This window comes from Oryx dammah, unplaced genomic scaffold, assembly GCF_014754425.2.
Source record: "Oryx dammah isolate SB20612 unplaced genomic scaffold, SCBI_Odam_1.1 HiC_scaffold_2, whole genome shotgun sequence".
NCBI classification, from domain to species: Eukaryota; Metazoa; Chordata; class Mammalia; order Artiodactyla; family Bovidae; genus Oryx; species Oryx dammah.
This window is the reverse complement of record NW_024070186.1, coordinates 31,577,512-31,596,234: the sequence shown is the minus strand read 5'-3', so window position 1 is coordinate 31,596,234 and position 18,723 is coordinate 31,577,512. Positions and strand designations below refer to the sequence as shown.

The 18,723-nt window shown below is 43.0% G+C and overlaps 1 protein-coding gene across 1 annotated transcript in view; it reads left to right on the top strand.

The window, feature by feature from the left end:
- Positions 1 to 16,850, top strand: part of SLC9A9 (solute carrier family 9 member A9) — a 640,928-nt gene extending 624,078 nt beyond the window's left edge. The window contains exons 15-16 of the mRNA XM_040234268.1: positions 13,773 to 13,878; positions 15,188 to 16,850. Of these exons, the coding sequence (XP_040090202.1) occupies positions 13,773 to 13,878; positions 15,188 to 15,406 (325 nt within the window). The 3' untranslated portion in view covers positions 15,407 to 16,850. The remainder of the gene's footprint in view (positions 1 to 13,772; positions 13,879 to 15,187) is intronic.
- The last annotated feature ends 1,873 nt before the right edge of the window (positions 16,851 to 18,723 follow it).

Below are 18,723 nucleotides of genomic sequence, written 5' to 3'. Positions count from 1 at the left end.
CAGTGGATTACAGCAGTCAGCATTGTTGGGGAGTGTGTGTGTGTGTGTGTGTGTGTGTGTGAGAGAGAGAGAGAGAGAGAGTTGTTTTCCTCAAAGAGCCAAGGGATGTGCATTCTACTAGGAGTTCACGAAATGGTCAGGAAGAGGCAATGTCTTCAGAGTATATAGGAAAGTGGGATTCGCCTCAAGGACAACCAGGGCTCAGAAGAACACAGTGATGAGAAATGGCTGCTCTAAGGCGACCTTAAAAGCCGGACGCCCAACATGAAAACATCTCCCTTCCGAGCAAGCATCTTACCCCTGTGGAGACAGGTCATTCCCATGTCAGGCGCCTCGGAAAGCAAGTGCTCCATCTGAAGCCCTGCTGATGTGAAACAGGGAGCCGAGTCTCCCTGGGCACCTCTGTGCAGGACGCAGCTCCAAGAACACAGGGAATCTTCTGGGAGTCAGTGTAGTAGCCAGCAGAAGAAACAGTAGGAATGCAGGCCATGTCCGGGGGGAGCAATGTGGGGGGCATTTTAAATATATCTCTAATACCTACAATTCCTCAAAGGACATAGCGAAAACCAGTAACAATTATGTTAACTAAGGTTTGTTGAGCACTTGTTATGTGCCCAAACCTGTGCTTTTTTATCTCACTTAATCCTCTCCCCTATGAGATCACTATTATAAGCTATTTCCATTTTATGGATGGCAAAAATGAGGCTCAAAGAGCTTAGGAAATTGGCTTACTCACAGATAATAAGAGTTGTGATTCAAACCCAACCTGTCTAACTACTCCCCACAAATAAATAAAAAATACACTGAAGACATGGGATTATTCAGAAGAAGCAGGAAGTTATGAGCTGAATTATATCCCCCTCCCCAAAAGGTATCTGTTGTTGTTCAGTCACTAAGTCATGTCCAACTCTTTGCAACCCCATGGACTGTAGCACACCGGGCTTCCCCATCCTCCACTATCTCACGGAGTTTGCTCAAACTCATGTCCACTGAGTCGGTGATTCTATCTAACCATCTCATCCTCTGCTGCCCCTTCTTCTCCTGCCCTCAATCTTTCCCAGCATCTGAGTTTTTTCCAATGAGTCAGCTCTTCACATTAGGTGGCCCAATTATTGAAGCTTCAACCTCAGCATCAGTCCTTCCAATGAGTATTCAGGGTTGATTGGCTGACTGGTTTGATCTCCTTGCAGTCCAAGGGACTCTCAAGAGTATTCTCTAGCACCACAGTTTAAAAGCATCAATTCGTAGGTGCTCAGCCTTCTTTGTGGTCCAACTCTCACATTCGTACATAACTACTGGAAAAACCATGACTTTGACTATACACACCTTTGTCTGCAAAGTGATGTCTCTGCTTTTTAATATGCTGTCTAGGTTTTTCATAGCTTTTCTTCCAAGGAGCAAGCGTCTTTTAAAGATATATTGAAGTCCTAACCCCTCATACCTCACAATGTAAGCTTCTTTGGAAATGGGTGCTTTGCAAATATAATTATTTAAATTAAGACTAAGTCATACTGGAATGGGATGGGTCCCTAATCCAGTAACACTGGTTTGCTTATAAAGACAATCCTGTGAAGACTCAGGGGGGCAGCAGGGGAAGGTGAAGATAGGGATGTACCTGCAAGGCAAGGAACACTCAGGAGTTCAGGCCGTGACCAGTAGCCAGGAGAGAGGCAGCGGGCAGCTTGGCTCTCAGAGGCCTCAGAAGGAACCAGCCCTGCCATACCTTGATCTCAGACTCCTAGCTTCCAGAACTGTGAGACAATACATTTCTGTTATTTTAAGACACCCAGTGTGTAGTACTTTGTGATGCAGCCCTGGTAATCAAAGACACAAGGTAATTGCAATCTCTAAATAATTACCTAACCAGACCTACCAGAGCATCATGAGTCTCCTTAGTAATGAGAAAACAGAGGCACCTAGAGTCGAAGACATTTGCTCAAACTGAGAGGCAGTCACAAGCCAGAACCTCAGCCATCTGTGTTTGGTATCTGCTGCCTTCCTCCCCATGAAAGCACTGAAGGTAGTTTCCTCTTTAGCTCTGTGCTCTGAGCATCCTGACCCATGATCTACATTCAAGCTGCCAGTAGGGAAGTGACTATTCCTATTTCCCCGAGGCAGAAGATGAGTACATGGGGGCTCCTGCCCATGTCCACAGGAGGACCAGTCCCCCTCAGGCGTACATTCTATTCTTATGTCCAGCAAAAGGGCCCAGCCTCATGGATGAGCCAGAGAGCTTTCGGGCAGGCTTAGCCACCTCCATATTAAATATGAACTGTACGGTAGCTAGCTGAGACTCCAGCACTCACAAGACCACGTTCAATCAGTGTTGGGGGGTGGGGGCAGAAATCAAATAAAAATTTCACTCCCAACCAGAGCGAGACTCAGAATGCTGGTGCAGAGTCACTTCTCACAGCCCAGTTCTTCAAAACACCGCAAGGCAAGTGACCCATAAAAGCCTCTGGTTGAAATCACCATGAGCTAACAGAAGGGGTCTGGGTCTTTGGCAGCACTTCCCCTAACGACCAGAGGGCTAGGAAAAGCCAAGATTCACTCGGTGTGAGTAACTGGAGCATTCTTCTCCACAACTGTTTTCTGTCAAAACAATGAGCCAGTGTAACCTTCTCTATGGTGCAAATGGACTTAACTGCATCCGATAGGCAGCAAAGATTCCTGGAAATCTGTGATCCCATTCTGTGCCCGAAGGGAAAAGTCTTCAGGACACAATAGGAGGAGAAGCAACGGTAGTAAAAGTAACATTATTGTCATGTTTATTATAGCACAGTGTAGCTCATAGATGTGGCACGTCCACAACCAGAGTCCTTCCAGAGACAAGATGTCATTCTGCTCCGCATCACTTAGACCTTCTAGTGGTTTTAAAGGGGTTGTTATTATGCAGATTGCTAGGAGGCTACCCAGGGGGTCAGGGTCAACAGGTGGGAAATCTGCATTTTAAGAAGCAAAAAGCCATTGTAATACAGATATCAGGTGACCACACCTGGAGAAACTCCAGATTTAGACTTTCTTTTGTATTTAGATCCAAGGCTGTGGATCAGATGAGCTCTCAGGTTTCTTTTCCTCCAGCCTCATGATTCCATATTTCCCTCTGTTTATCTTGTGTCCACTTGCCCTACGTACACCGGCTGCTTTGGTATCCTACCACTGTCTTCTTTCCTTTAACCTTTCCAACAAATTCCACTGCCCTTTCTCTGCCCCTGGATTGTCTATCTGGAGCTGATAGAATTAATATTTAATAGGTAGACCTTATAGATACCAGTGATAGAAACCAACTCCCTATACAAATAGGATAGCAACCACATAATTTTTTCAGTCTTTAGTCTGCCCTGGTCCTTAATACTTAATTGCCAGTTTCCTAGCTCAGGATCTCTAGGGGAGCATGGATACATTTTAAGGTATCTCTAAAATGTCCTGTGAAACTGTATGCAAATGATGAGCACACAGGCATTTTTTCCGCTAGCCCAAGACCAGGGGAGGTTAAGAACCCTGATTCCAGGTGCCACTGGGCTCACCTGGTGTAACATAGGAAGTTCATTCTGGTAAATCAAAGCTACAGTGGTTGAATTATGGACAATTCCCAGTTAGCTTGGGCAATTCAGACAGAGTACAAATGTACTCTAGATTTACAAATCTAGCTAGACCACATCCCCATTCGTTAATAATGTGCTGCTGCTGCTGCTGCTGCTAAGTCGAGTCAGTCATGTCCAACTCTGTGCGACCCCATAGACAGCAGCCCACCAGGCTCCTCCGTCCATGGGATTTCCCAAGCAAGAGTACTGGAGTGGGGTGCCATTGCCTTCTCTGAATAATGTGCTAAATACTATTAATAATTACCAATGATATAAGATCAAACAAAATACAGTCCTGGAAGGTTCTGGGAAGAAGACAGTGGCAATAGCAGTCTTTCAATCTCTGGAGCAGTCAAGACCCCTGAGAGTTCTTAAAATTATGTACAAATGATGAGCACACGGGCATTTTTTCAGAGGGCTCCCTTCCAGGTCCGTGTGCAGCATTCAGGAGAAAGGACCTTGGAGTGGCATCAAAATTGAGCTGCATAGAGATGACAGTGACGATTGGAAAGGCAAGGTCCAGATCAGCTGGTGGGGGTGTGGAGGGAGGCAATGGGCATAGGAAACAGGGCAAGAAAGCTCAGAATGCAAGCTGCCATGTTTACCACTATATACACACAGCAGAAGAGGGATCCCTGTGAAGTCAGGACAGCTTTCCTGAACACTGCCTCATTCTTTAAGTTCAGGAAAACTAATTTTGCATAAAACTGAACAATAAAAAAGAAGTCAAATCCCATAGAGACTTATTATAAGGGAAAAAAAGAGGATAAGGAACAGAGTAACATCTCTACAAATAATGAAAAAATGCCAGAAAGATGTATCCATAAATAGATCAAAACTATAACATACTATATTAAAACAGGTTAAAAGACATTAAGAAAATGATACAAGCTATGAAAGAAGAAAATAAATCAGAGTAAGAAAAAAACTCTGGAGACAATTTAAAAGTTTAAAAAATAAATTTCAGAAATGAATAGCAAAATCAGAAGGGCTATACAAGCAAATAAACCCAATGGATAATACCTTAGGAGAAATTTCAGGTAAAAGGAAAGTGTTTTAAGTTAAAAGGAAATGAAGAAAAAAGATTTAAAAGTTTTAAGAGAAAGTGAATAAAAAATGAAGATAGGTAAAGAAGACTGAACAGTCAGAAAAAAAAGAATTCTTGAAAAAGAAAAGCAAGGAAACAAGAGAAGTCCTAATTCAAGAGAAGGTTCTTGAAACACAACACACTTAACCCACTGGGAACTACACACTGAAAGAGCACACGATGTACATGAGACTATCAATTAGGAACAATAAATATCAGAAAAAAATTAGTGAAATTAATAAGCTTTAAAAAAAAAAGTCCTTTGGGCATCTGAAGAAAAAACACAGGGTTTATAAGGGAAAGAAAATTATATTTTCATTAGACTTTTCAGGAGCTACTCCTTATGTCAAAAGAAAATAAAAACACTTTAAGCAATCAACTAAAGAAAGCACAGGTCAACAATTTTATTTCCAGAAAACAGACTTTCAGTATATAAAGGGCACTGTTATCAATATGCACGAACTCAGAGAACGTTCCCATGAATCCTTCCTAAGGAATCTACTAAGGAACAAGCTTCAGACAATCCAAATGACTAGAAAGACATTGACATAAGGCCTGAAGGTGAGCATTAAATATATAGTTACCTGTAGAGCTAAGATTTAATGAGGTCTGAGAGAGAATATAGAATGTAGTGGTTATATGTTCTGACTGTGTAAATATAGCACAATTATGTATAGCTGTACTGTAGATTTTCTTTATTTAATAAGCTAGAATGGCAGACAGAGAAGGCAATGGCACCCCACTCCAGTACTCTTGCCTGGAAAATCCCATGGACAGAGGAGCCTGGTAGGCTGCAGTCCATGAGGTCATGAAGAGTTGGACACAACTGAGCGACTTCACTTTCACTTTTCACTTTCATGCATTGGAGAAGGAAATGGCAACCCACTCCAGTGTTCTTGCCTGGAGAATCCCAGGGACGGGGGAGCCTGGTGGGCTGCCGTCTATGGGGTTGCACAGAGTTGGGCACAACTGAAGCAACTTAGCAGTAGCAGTAGCAGAATGACAAAAGGATAAGCAAAAATGTTTAAATATTTTAAAATATCCATATTCTGTAATTATTATGGTGGTAGTATATTATGAGATTACTATAATACTATGGATAAAATAAATGAGTCATTATAGAATATTCTAATTTTATCCATTTCCTATGTACTTGAGAATCATAAATTCTTGAGCTGAATTGGAAGTATCCATAGGAACTCATGAGATATATAACCAGTGATGTGGTGAAGCTGGTTTACAAGAGCTGGTAAGAACAGGTTGTATACATCTTCAGTTCAGTTCAGTTCAGTTCAGTCACTCAGTCATGTCTGACTCTGCGACCCCATGAATTGCAGCACGCCAGGCCTCCCTGTCCATCACCAACTCCCAGAGTTTACCCAAACTCATGTCCATCGAGTTGGTGATGCCATCCAGCCATCTCATCCTCTGTTGTCCCCTTCTCCTCCTGCCCCCAATCCCTCCCAGCATCAGAGTCTTTTCCAATGAGTCAACTCTTCGCATGAGGTGGCCAAAGTACTGGAGTTTCAGCTTCAGCATCATTCCTTCCAAAGAAATCCCAGGGTTGATCTCCTTCAGAATGGACTGGTTGGATCTCCTTGCAGTCCAAGGGACTCTCTAGAGTCTTCTCCAACACCACGCATCAATTTTTTGGCACTCAGCTTTCTTCACAGTCCAATCTCAACATCCATACATGACCACTGGAAAAACCATAGTCTTGACTAGACGGACCTTTGTTGGCAAAGTAATGTCTCTGCTTTTTAATATGCTATCAAGGTTTGCCCAGATCAACATTTAAGGACTTCATGTTGATATATTAGAATAAGCCATAGTGGGAGTGTTTACGCTGTGGAAATTGGGAAATGCCCTTTTTTTCTAGTGAGTCAGTTGTTAAACATTTACCCGCACCCCATTGTATACTGCAACCCTTGATGCCCAGATTGTGGTTTTAAAATACCATTTCTCACTGAAAAAAACACCAAGGAATGTTGTAGAAATAGCTGGTTTGAGGTCCAAAACAGGAAATGTACAAGATGAACCTACAACTTGTCATACAATGACAAGGAAGCTATCAAATATACTAGCATTATGTCAATAGGACTCAGAAGCCAATCTGAAGATTTCCATTGACCAAAAAGCTTCAGTTTGAGCTTCAATGATGATAATAATTACAATCAAATTCATTTAAATTCATTACTTCATGGTGATATTTAAGCAAAGAAAAAGTCATTTTCAGGGAGTCATAACCAATCGTTATCTGGAAAACTAGTAAACAGAGGGAATAAATCAAACATTTATTTTGCCTTTCCTATATTGACTATTCCACTGAACATTCCAATAGGACAAATGAAAAATGTCTCTTTATTAAAGTATTCTACCTAATAAAAGAATAAAAAGATAAAATTAGAATTTCACTGTTTGCACATCCCAGTGAGCAAATAGATATAGGTATTACACATCAGTGGCTGCTGAGAACACACAGAGAGAGACAGCCAGATATGCTGTGCCTTCTTGAGTCTTGCTGAAGGGAGAGAATAGAACCTGAGTCTGATCCCATCTCTGGATCCAGTTGGCAAATTGAAGGAAATACAAAGGGCAGAGGAACATGACGGGTTGCACATGAGTTTGCAAACAGCAATTCAGACTATGGGAAACTCCACAGGTCAAATGACCCAAGTTCTTTAGCAGATAAATTATAAAGAAGAGGGTGGAAGAGTAATCTATAGATTAAAAGACATAATACATTTTTAAAATAGGCAAGACCAAACTGTAGTGTGTCAGAATACACATTTAAGTGACAAAACTATAATAAAAACTCAAAGAAGTGATTAGTATAATAGTCAGGATACAGTTACTTTTGGGGAAAGGAAGAAGTTTTGCTTAGAATGAGACACCTGGAAAGGGCTTCAAGGATTAGGCCACATAGTTCTGTTTCCTGCAATCTAGAAGCTTCCATTAAGATACAATACATTAGGCTTGTGAGGTTTGATGTATCCCTTTTCCATTTTACAATAAGAGATTTTATTTAATAATAAATTTCTTGCCTTCTGGCTTTCTAAGTGATTCAGTGGGTAAGCAATTCAGGAGATGTGGGTTTGATCCCTGGATCAGAAAGATTCCCTGGAGAAGGAAATGGCAAGCCACTCCAGTATTCTTGTCTGGAGAATCCCATGGATAGAGGAGCTTGGTGAGCTGCAAAAAGTTGGACAGGACTGAACGGATTGAGCACACAGGAACGCACATCCTTGCCCTCAGGGAGCTTAGAATCTAAACAGGGAGACAGAGATGTAAACAATTAACTTCAAGATAATGTGTTAAACGCTCTCAGGTAGGTGTGTACACATTGACCTTGAAGGGAGACCAAATAGACACATGAGTGGCAGAACTCAGGGATCAAGCTGAAGGGGGTTACAGTCAATCCTTGCTGGCTTATTCTAGACAGTTCTGCTTACTTATCAGAATGCTTATCCAGACTTCTGTTCTGCCCCAGCAGTTACCTAGGACCATTTCCTCTAGAATGGTAAAGGTTAGGATTATCAACCAAAGGAATACATGTTCACCCATGTGTGTGAATAGCGGGTTTCTACCTTTTCCTTGATTTTAAACCAGAATTTCATGGATAGCCTAGGAGGAGAAAGTGCCATCCTGATAGATTGTTCTGGAAATAGAGTGGTTGCTGGGACAGGATCCCAGCCCTGTGTTCCCTGTGAGTACCCAGTGCAGAACTGAAGTCAAGCAAGAGAGAACAGAGTGATGAAACAGCTCAAAGAGGAGGGCTTTGGTTGGACTCTGAAAGCCTTCCTCCAACCTGAACCTCAAAGACAATTTAGCAGAATGGTTGATCACATCCTTAGGCAAGATGGCAAGACAGTGAGTGTCTAATTACAGAATCCAATAAATCCCAAGGAAAGAGGGGGAACACACTCAACTTGTCAGCCCCCATTTCCTGTGAAACAAAGCATAAAGGGTGTGATTTGTACATTGAAATCAAAGAGTGACAGGGTGTGTACAATTTGGGGATGTCCTCTGCTAGTTCTGTTCACGGATGCTGAGTAAAGAACCATGAGGGGACTCAGCAAATGGGACGTAGTTTTATGAAGGTGAAAAGTGAAAGTCACTCAGTCGTGTCTGACTCTTTGAGACTCCAAAGACAATGGGCAAAAAATGATGATTTAAAATAATCTAAACATTTTACAGATGAGCCTGTTTACAGGGCAGGAATAGAGACACAGACATAGAGAATAGATGTGTAAACACAGTGAGGAAGGGGAGGGTGGGAAGGATTGAGAGACTGGGATTGACCAATATACACTACCACGTGTAAAATAGCTAGCTAGTGGGAAGCTGCTGTATAGCACAGGGAGCTCAGCTTCGTGCTCTGTGATGACCTAGAGAGGTGGAATGTGAGTGGGAGGGGAGAGAGCTTCAAGAAGGAGATATGTGTATACATATGGCTGATTCAACACTTTGTTATACAGCAGAAACCAACAGGACATTGTAAAACAATAATACTCCAATAAAATTTTTAAATAAATAAAATAATCAAAGCAAAAACGAACAGAAGAGAGAAATCAATGTCACCATGTACTTTGGAAGTTAGTTCAGTTAAGCACTAAATTTAGGTCTGGACCTGCTGATAGCAGATGCATTTTCTCTTTTGGCCTGAGTTAATTGTCTTTCCTATTTCACGCATGTTAAATTCTGGGTAGAGCTCCAGCTTTTACTTACATCTCCTGAACCAAACTGCTATTCCCAAACTCATGCCCTTTAAAGATGAGAAAAGTCATTGGTTTCCCGCCCCCCCACCCCAGAGCCTTACATTTCATCTCGATGTATTTCTAACTTATTAGAAAAGCAAAACTAGCTGTACCAAAAATACCCAGTGGGGAATATCTCTCTCTCCAAAAATACACTAGAACCTGATAAGAAAAATTACCCAGTTTGCAAAATCAGCAGTAGAGGTTTTCTGGAGATCAAAAGAGTTTTCTTACTATTTTAATAATTCCAGTAACCCTGGTGATCTAGCCACTTTCCAGACCCTGCTCAGCAATGAAGAACTCAGAAAGTCACTGATTCCCCCATTCCAAATCAGTTATCCAATCAGATGAGACCTGTTACTCAGTGTCTCTGTAACAGAAGGAAGATGCTCAATGTGATGGAAATGTCTGGGATCTCAAGGCCAGTTCTTCCAATAACTAACTGGCTGGATTCCACTGAACAATTCTTTTATTCTCTTTGAGCTTACTGTCTTCATTAATTCAACAACTATCTCTTGAACATCTAAAATGTATCAGCCACTTTACCAGGTGAAGGGGACAGCCCTACCCTCTAGGTGACCACCACCTAGAGACAAGAATATATGGCAAAAACACTTTGCATTCTATACAGTGATAGTTGCTCAGTCATGTCTGACTCTTTGCGACCCCATGGACTGTAGCCCACCAGGCTCCTCTGTCCATGGGATTCTCCAGGCAAGAATACTGGAGTGGGGTGCTATTCCCTTCTCCAGGGGATCTTCCCAACTCAGGGATTGAACCTGGGTCTCCCGCATTGTAGGCAGATTCTTCACCATATGAGCCACCAGACTGTAACTGTTAATTTTCTTATGTGGGTACCCCACTAGTTTTGCACATAAAATAAAAACATGTGAGTCTATGAAGGAACAAATGAATGGTCAAGCAAGCGAGATACGATGGCTGTTTTCTAGTCACTTTATCTTCTGCCATTGCACATGGTCCCATTTGTCTAATATCTTAGTCCCAAGAAGTCCATTTTGACTTGACCTTCCTCAGCCTTTTATCCTCAGAAAATCCTCATCTGTTGGCTGTCATCTGCCCCCTTCATTCTTCCCTTGGCATAGTCACCCAGAATCTACCTCCATCACTCATAGCACCCTTGAATATTTTCCTAGACCATAAATTCAGTAAACATCCATTGAGCACATAACGTTATATATGGCAAGCTCTGGGCAAACTAAGATGTTGGCAAACATAGACCCTGCTCCACATGGTGTCTGTGGATGGTACTTAAACATTCCATTCACTGCCACAGGATATGTGTGTTATTCCTTTGACCTGAAGCTACTGAGACACAGCCAGAATGGCATCATGAGTTTCCTAGAAGAAGAGTTTTATGACAACAAATTTTCCTACCTCTCACCTACCACCTGACACCAGCCCCCATGCAGTAATGTTTAACCCAAATAGCTATTTTTGGTGCAGGAGCTGCTTAAATTTTCCAACCACTAACTACTAGCTTATGACTCCTGATACCACACCAAGTGTTGAGTGCCATTCTCTCATCTCTACCCTAGCATCATTTCTCCTCTGTTATGTGAACAACAATCAACACACCACTTTCTCCAACAAGTATTACTTAAGAAATAATTTTTTTATAAAATAGCATTTGAATGGCATGTGAGAGAGTGCAACACCATTTTCCCACATTATATCAGCTAACATTCACAGCAATACTTGAGGCTCACGGGGGTCAGTCGCTAGGCCATAGGTCATAGAGTCAATGAAGGGGCAGAGTTGCCAGTTGAACACAAGTCTTCTGAGTTGGGAATCCCAGAGCCTGTCCAGAGGGACCAAATGGTAGCCCATTTGGTCCAGGCCTCACATTCACAGAAAGCCACAAAGTAAGTGATTAAGTGTTAGCTCCAATAATAAGACACAGAGAGTTAAAGAGATACCTCACGGAGGACAAGAGGACAAGGGGACGACAGAGGATCCAGAGATGGTGGGATGGTGTCACTGACTCAATGGACATGAGTTTGAGCAAATGGGAGGTAGTGAAGAATGGGGAAGCCTGGCATGCCGCAGTCCATGGGGTCACAAAGAGTCGGACATGGCTGAGCCACTGAACAATGACATCAGGATGAAAAGAAGAAAATGTTCATTGTGCAATTTTAAATTTGTGTTTTCCTTTTGTGACATGGTTTTGTCATTTTGATTTTTCAGTATACTGAGAATTTCAAACAATGGAAGTTGCCCAGGCCTCTCTTAAACTTAAAACCTTGACAAACCCTGTTTTTACTTACACAGCATCGCTAAAAATGTTGCTTATTTGCTGTCACTTTTCCATCTGTAAATAAAATCGGCTGGATTTTCTTTGATTTATGTGCTGTGCTTGCTAAGTCACTTCAGTCGTGTCCAACTCTTGCGACTCCATGGACTGTAGCTCCTCTGTAGAACCCCAGGCTCCTCTCCCCATGGGATTCTCCAGGCAAGAATACTGGAGTGGGTTGTCATTTCCTTCTCCAGGGGATCTTCCTGACCCAGGGATCGAACCTGCGTCACTTGTGTCTCCTGCATTGGCAGGTGGGTTGTTTACTACTAGTGCCACCTGGGAATACATGACTTTTCCATCTGGAAATAAAATTGGCTGAATTTTCTTTGACTTATACTCCAGTTATATGTGTGTGTGTATATATGTACATATGTGTATATATATATACACATATATATATACACACACACATATCCTCCATCTCAGCTTCCTATTAAAAAAAATTTTTTCCCCTGACCTATGCACATCATAAAGCCTATTAGATCAAATGCTCCTGCCTGAGCGGGTCCATAGCTCACCAGCAGGGGTGTGGTCTGCGAGGTTTTCTCCTTGAAGAACCAACTGGTCACATACTCAATTCCACCCTGAGAAATTCCCTTCTGCTAACATATGATCTTTGTGGATCCAGATAGTAAAGGGAGCCTCTGGATTACTTAAAATCATCGTATATTTAGGCCTCAATGACTTCATCCATAAAATGAAGAAAATAACACTCTGTAATAAAAATTAATGGAAGATCATCAAGAGCTTTCCAGAGTTGTAGATAGACTTGCAAGATGTCGCAGGCAATGCCAGGCTCTGAACTTTCATATCTTCCCCATCCTTAACTGAGCACAACAGCTGCGCATCTGAAAGAAGTCAAGTTTTCCGCTCACAGTTGCAATCACAGACTCTCTTAAGTATCTCTTCAATCGCTCTCCTCGCATCATAACTAGGCTGTGTTCATGAGCCTCTCCTGCTTTGTCCCCACTGTGGGGATGAATGATTCAAAGCCAGAGGCCAGCAGATTCCTGGCCCCTGCCGGCTGCATGCCCCTCTGTCCCACACACTCAGGGCATCCTGGAATGACGGAGTGGTGTCATCCACCCATGGGTGGGCTCCAGTAAAGCCTCCAAGATCCTCTCTTGAGTGCCTGGGGGTGAGTGCGCATCTTCATGAACCAACATTAAATGCTTCCCATGTTTTTTACCTCTCCCTATTCATTATAGCATTTCAGAAAGTTGACGAGGTGAACTATTCTCCAGCAGAGGAAATAATACAAAGCTTGAAAGTTGTTTCTGATGGAATGGTGACATAATTTCACTACCTTTCTGGGAGGGAAAAAAAGGCAACCTGAGGTGGCAGCCTCTAGGGATTTCATTATTGCTAGATTGGAGGGAAACCTAAAGGCTTTAGATAAACAGGTTTTTCTTTTAACTAGTTAGAGCACTTTGGGATGAAGAGAGGAGAAAGACAGGTGTTAGACAGTAGAATAAACCTAGCTCCAGCTTATTTACATAATTTTGTATGGCAATGCATTGATGTATGAAGTATAAAGTGACTGTGTTGAATAGTGAAAATAACTATTTTGGCAAACAATGTGTTCACTACCCAGTTCTCAAATGAGGGAACGTTTTATGAAATACCTCTTGCTTTTTGTGTGAAAATTACCAGTGGTTTAAGCTGTGTGTGCAGTTTTAGGAAAACACAATATTTTATGCTATTATTTCAAATAATTATTAAGAATATATTCTCTAAGCAGAGAAGATGTTGAGTGGGAGAGGCAAGGAAAAGAGGACCATTTACACCTCTCTGACACTGGCTGGTCCAGGTGCCATTTCCCCATGAGTAAAGACTACCAGGAGGGCTGGGAAGTGTGGGGATCAAAGAACATAAATAGCAAATTTGTGCAGGCCACATTACTTCCTCAGTGAGGGAGTAGGGGATTTGAAGGTAAAAATAACTATCTTCACTGCATGCAAAGGTTTGTGCTATGTGAGAAACTCAATCCTGACTTCCTCTTGGCAAGTATTCCTTAACAGGCCTCACAGATACCTGAAACCAATTCTAACCCACTCTGGTCCTCCACTGACCACGACGTTACCTGAATGGTGTGGCCCAATTTCCCGACTGCTCACCAGTCCTCAGGCCTATGGGGTGAGTAAACATCTCGTGAGGGACAGGCTTGGTGAATACTGATAAAACCCAGAACCTTGGGGCTATTTCTTCCCACCTTGAGGAGGAAGCATACAGTTCTTAAAATTCACTACACCAAGAAGCTTCTCTCTTTTCTTTTTCATTGTTGCTGATGTGGGCTCATTCTTCTTTTTAAAAATGCAATTTTTTACTGTCACCAATATTTTTAACCATAAAATGAATTTAGAAAAATATAAAAGAAGTAATGTGAACTCACAAACTGCTATGTTTTGAGGCTTTGAATATCAGGCCGGGTGCCTTATAGCTGAAGGGAGTGGGATAAATAAACTGATGAGAAGCAATTAGACTCCCTCCCAGTAAATCAGAGTGTCAGAGATGGGAGAGGAGCAGAATCTTGGAGTTTGTGGCACCCTTGGAGGTGGCTGACCCCATGTCTAAACAGAGAAAAAGTCATCTCAGATTTCACATGTGCTCAGAACACAACAGCCTGAGCCGGCGATTCTCAGTGTGTCCTCAGACCAGCAGTTTCAGCCTCGCTTGGAAATTTGTTTTAAACAAAGATTCTCAGGCCCCACCTCAGAATTCTGGCCTCAGGAACCCAGTATCTGTGCTTCAAGGAGTGATTCCAGTACAGGCTGAAGTTCCAAACCACTGACCTAAGGTTACCTAACCAGGGCTCATTCTACAGGGAATTCTGTGAGGTCTTCCCAAAGCCAGTGAAAGAAAATTTGAGATTTTAATTCCTTTTCTTCAAGGAGAGGACAACTTTTTTGGCCAGATCTAGTTGGTTTCCACCATTACCCACCATGGAAACTTCCAACCACTTTTAGCCTTGGGACACTCATCCCATTTGAAACTTTTCAAAGAAAATATAGCAGACATTGAGTTAAAATATTAAAACCAATACTGGTACATTCCAAAACCAATATTGGGAATCATTCTGTACTCTGAGGTCAAACGATTCTAAAAACTCCTCTCATCCAGGTTAGATACCCATTCAAAAGATCCATAGCATTTTATTTTAACTCCCCTTTAGCATTTTATTTAACCCACAGATGTGCTCAATTGGCACACGTTCTCTTACTGATGAGACTTGGAGACTTCTTATGATTGTGTGATGATGTCCATCTTCAAGGTCATTTTAGAAATGTTTCACAACTCCTGCAGACATGGAAAAAGTTACATGTGGCATACCAGAAACTTCAGCCAAGTCAAGACAGAGCAGTGTAAAAAGGAAAATGAACTGCAGGACTGCTATTGTCTTCTGCTTTTATCAAGTGAAGTCTCTCTCTTTCTCTCCAAAATCTAGGAACATCTCAAAGAGGATGATGTTGAATGCATCGTAAACCAGGATGAGCTTGCCATGAATTACCAGGAGCAAGGCACCTCACCCTGCAGCCCTCCTGGGGAGGACCAGAAAGCTTCACCCCAGACTCCAAGCAAGGAAAACATTTATGAGGGGGACCTTGGCCTGGGAAGCTATGAACTCAAGCTTGAGAAAACTCCTAGTCAATCCCAGCTGAACTGATGGACGTGAATAGCACAGACATGATCACAGGTCATGCAGGGCTCACTGAGGAATACAAGCCAAGCTGATGAGGCCAAGTGCATGGAAAGAGGTTGGAAAGTGTATGAAGGGCAGAAAGGAGAGATTCAAAACATACATCCTCTGGTGCCCACAGAAATGAGAATTTATTATCATCCCTCTATATTAGGCAACTGATTTAAGTTTTGGACAGTGCCATTTTTATTAATGAACTGGGGAGGGTGGGAAGGGTGTGGGGATAGGAGACAGGTGTCTAGTTGCTGGAAGGATGAAACAGTTGTTGTGTCTGAAGGTGTTTCTTTGCTGTGTATAGCTCTCCTGACCCTTCCCTCAGATTTGAGATTCTATTCCCTCTTTAGGGAGAGTTTTAAAACTCTGTTTAAAAAGAGTTTCTGAGCTTAAACGCGTGGCTCCTAAGCTGAAGGGAATACCCATTTATTCAGGAAGTGACACGTTTTACATGTTTAGAACCTAGGGTCCCACTCGCTCCTAGTGATCCAGGGCTATTTGTCCAGATAAGTGCTCTACACCACTGCTGATGGCCTTGGTGCGTGGGGACCCCTGTCCTGGGCATCATCTTCAAGCGGCTCCTGCCGCTGCTTGAAGGGGTTCCTCACAGCTGGGAAGCACTCCGCACTAAACGCAGTGCCGCTTTCCCCCTTGGCGGGACCCCTTCCAGGGACAGTGGGGTTCTCTTCCCCGCACCAGGTTTCAGCTTTCCTATCCTTGCTTGCATTCGAGTCACTTCCTGGCTCTGTGGCAGGTCCTTCTGTCTGTGGGGCGATGAGATCCTATAGCCCAGGCTCCTCTCCAGTTACAGTTCTCACCTGAGAACAGCAGCGCGGTGCGGGACCGAGAGCAGGACTGCGCGTGCGCAGAGCACCCCCCCCCCCGCCCCCCGACTCCCCGCCCCCCCTCTCCCGCAGCGCCAAGGACGCAGCATCAGCACCCTCCTCACAAGACGTGGCTCGTGGCCTGTGGCGGAGAGACCAACACAACAGCTTTTAATTCAGCTGCACGACCTGTGCCTTTAAGCCATTAAGATACCTCAAACCCAGCTTCTCTTGAAATAACAGATGTTCATATCAGACCCCAAAAAGGGCAGCCCCAAAAGGGCAGCCCGAGTCATAGGTGCCCAGGTTCTGAAGAGTCTGCATCGGATGAGCGTCTTCGTGGGGCCCAAAACTTGAAAGTAACATATGCTTTGCTGACAAGTCTTTAGGCTTTCGACACGAACCATGGAGGTGCCGGGCACGCCGCTATGCACAGCAATCCTCTTGCTTTCCAAACGGTAGAATCCAGGGGCACAAATTATTTTCTGCTCAGCTAAGTATATCCTGGTCATTCCAGATAAATAAGGCAAGCAGCAGAGCATGAAGTTTTCTAATTTGACTTAATCCTAATAAAACTTTGTTATAAAGTACGATTGTGTTCGCTAGTACATTATTTTAAAACGTCCTTTACTGTCCTGGGCTTCCCTTGTACCTCATTCGGTTTAGCAACTGCAATGCAGGAGACCCAGGTTCGATTCCTGGATTTCCAGGGAACATCCCCTGGAGAAAGAAATGGAAATCCACTCTAGTATTCTTGCCTGAAGAATCCCCATGGACAGAGGAGCCTGGCAGGCTACAGTCCATGGGGTCACAAGAGCCAGCCACGACTTAGTGACTAAGCCGCCATCTACTGTCCTTGCTAATTGGCAGTGCCAAGCCCTTACTCTTGAAGTACCAGGTGAAAGGTGATGCAAGGGAGATGCAGGCATCCTCTGGCCAGGAAGAGTCATGGGAGTTTCTGGCCGAGTCAGTGATGCATGCAGAGAGCATGGAGCTGGGAGGACATAATGAAAGGTGGGATCAGACAGAGGGGAGCACCTCCTCCTTTCACAGGACAGGGGACCAGAAACCAAAAAGAGCTCCAAAAATAGGGGAGGAGGGACTAGAGGAGAAAGGACCAAAGGAAGGGCAAAAGAGAAAGGTTCGTCTTAACTTCTGCCTTTATCATGTGAAAAAAGGAAGGGACGGGAACTCATATTTTGTTTCTTTCCATTTGCTTAGAAAAAGACACACCAAGGAAAGAGAAGATTCCCCCGAAACAGACAAATGTGAGTGAAAACAGGGGCAGAAATGGAGAGGAGGGAGAGAAATATAACATGCTGGATAGAAATGAGGTGGGGTGAAGAAGGAAAGATACATGTCTATCCCAGCACCAACTTGCTAAGATGGCAGAGTAAAAATAGCCTCCTAGCCACAGGCAAAGCTCTCTTCTGCTTGGAAAAAGACTCTTTTTTCCAGCTAAACATCCTGAACCATAACCCACAAGGAGATTGTGCATGTGTGCTCAATCTTTGCAACCCTGTGGACTGTAGCCCCACCAGGCTCCTCTGACCATGGAATTTCCCACGCAAGAGTACTGGAGTGAGTTACCATTTCCTTCTCCAGGGGATCTTCCCGACCCAGGGATCAAACCTGCGTCTCCTGCATTGGCAGGCAGATTCTTTACCACTGCGCCACCTGGGAAGCCCCACAAGAAGATTGAGGGCTTCTTAATCTGGGCTGGACCACTTACCCCAGTGACTCCAGGTAGGTATGATATTGGGAGTTTGAGTAAACTGTGTCCTACCCAATAAGACAGAGTTCTAGCTTCAAGATGTAATAACCAGCCTCTTTCCCTCTGAGTCAGCCCAAGAACAGAACAGAGGCTAACTGGTGAACCAGTTAGCAATTTATAAACCCTGAATTCCCTTTTTTCCCCTGTTGTGAAGAATAATAATTTATGATCTTCAGAAATGCTCAGTGCTTTGATTAGCAGCATCAGGGTTATGGAATTCAAGCCTATTATTTACTGCCAGTTTCTAATGAATAATAAAGGCAAAGGAGGTTTATTCAAACCACTAATGCTTACATTCATTATTAGAGCTTTAAACAGCACCCTAATGAATTGGCTTATGGTTCTTCTTTGAACTTTTTACCATATATAGGTCACACATATACACACACGCGCACACACACACAGTAGCTCTCACTGTCAGGGTCCCAGCTAACACCTCTGTAGTTTTCTGCCTGGTACTCAGCACATGTCTGAACAAGTTTGAAGCCCAGTGGCAAATGCTGTCATGGTCTGCATTCGTAAAGTTTATAGAAACTTCTTAGAGGACAACTTACTGGTATAAATCAAAGCTGAAAATTCAAATACCCTTTGACCCACCAATTTTATGGGCAAAATTTTGATTCCAGATATTTGAGGATTTTATATGTACAAAGGATATTTATTAAAACAAATGAATTGCTACCCTGGTTAAA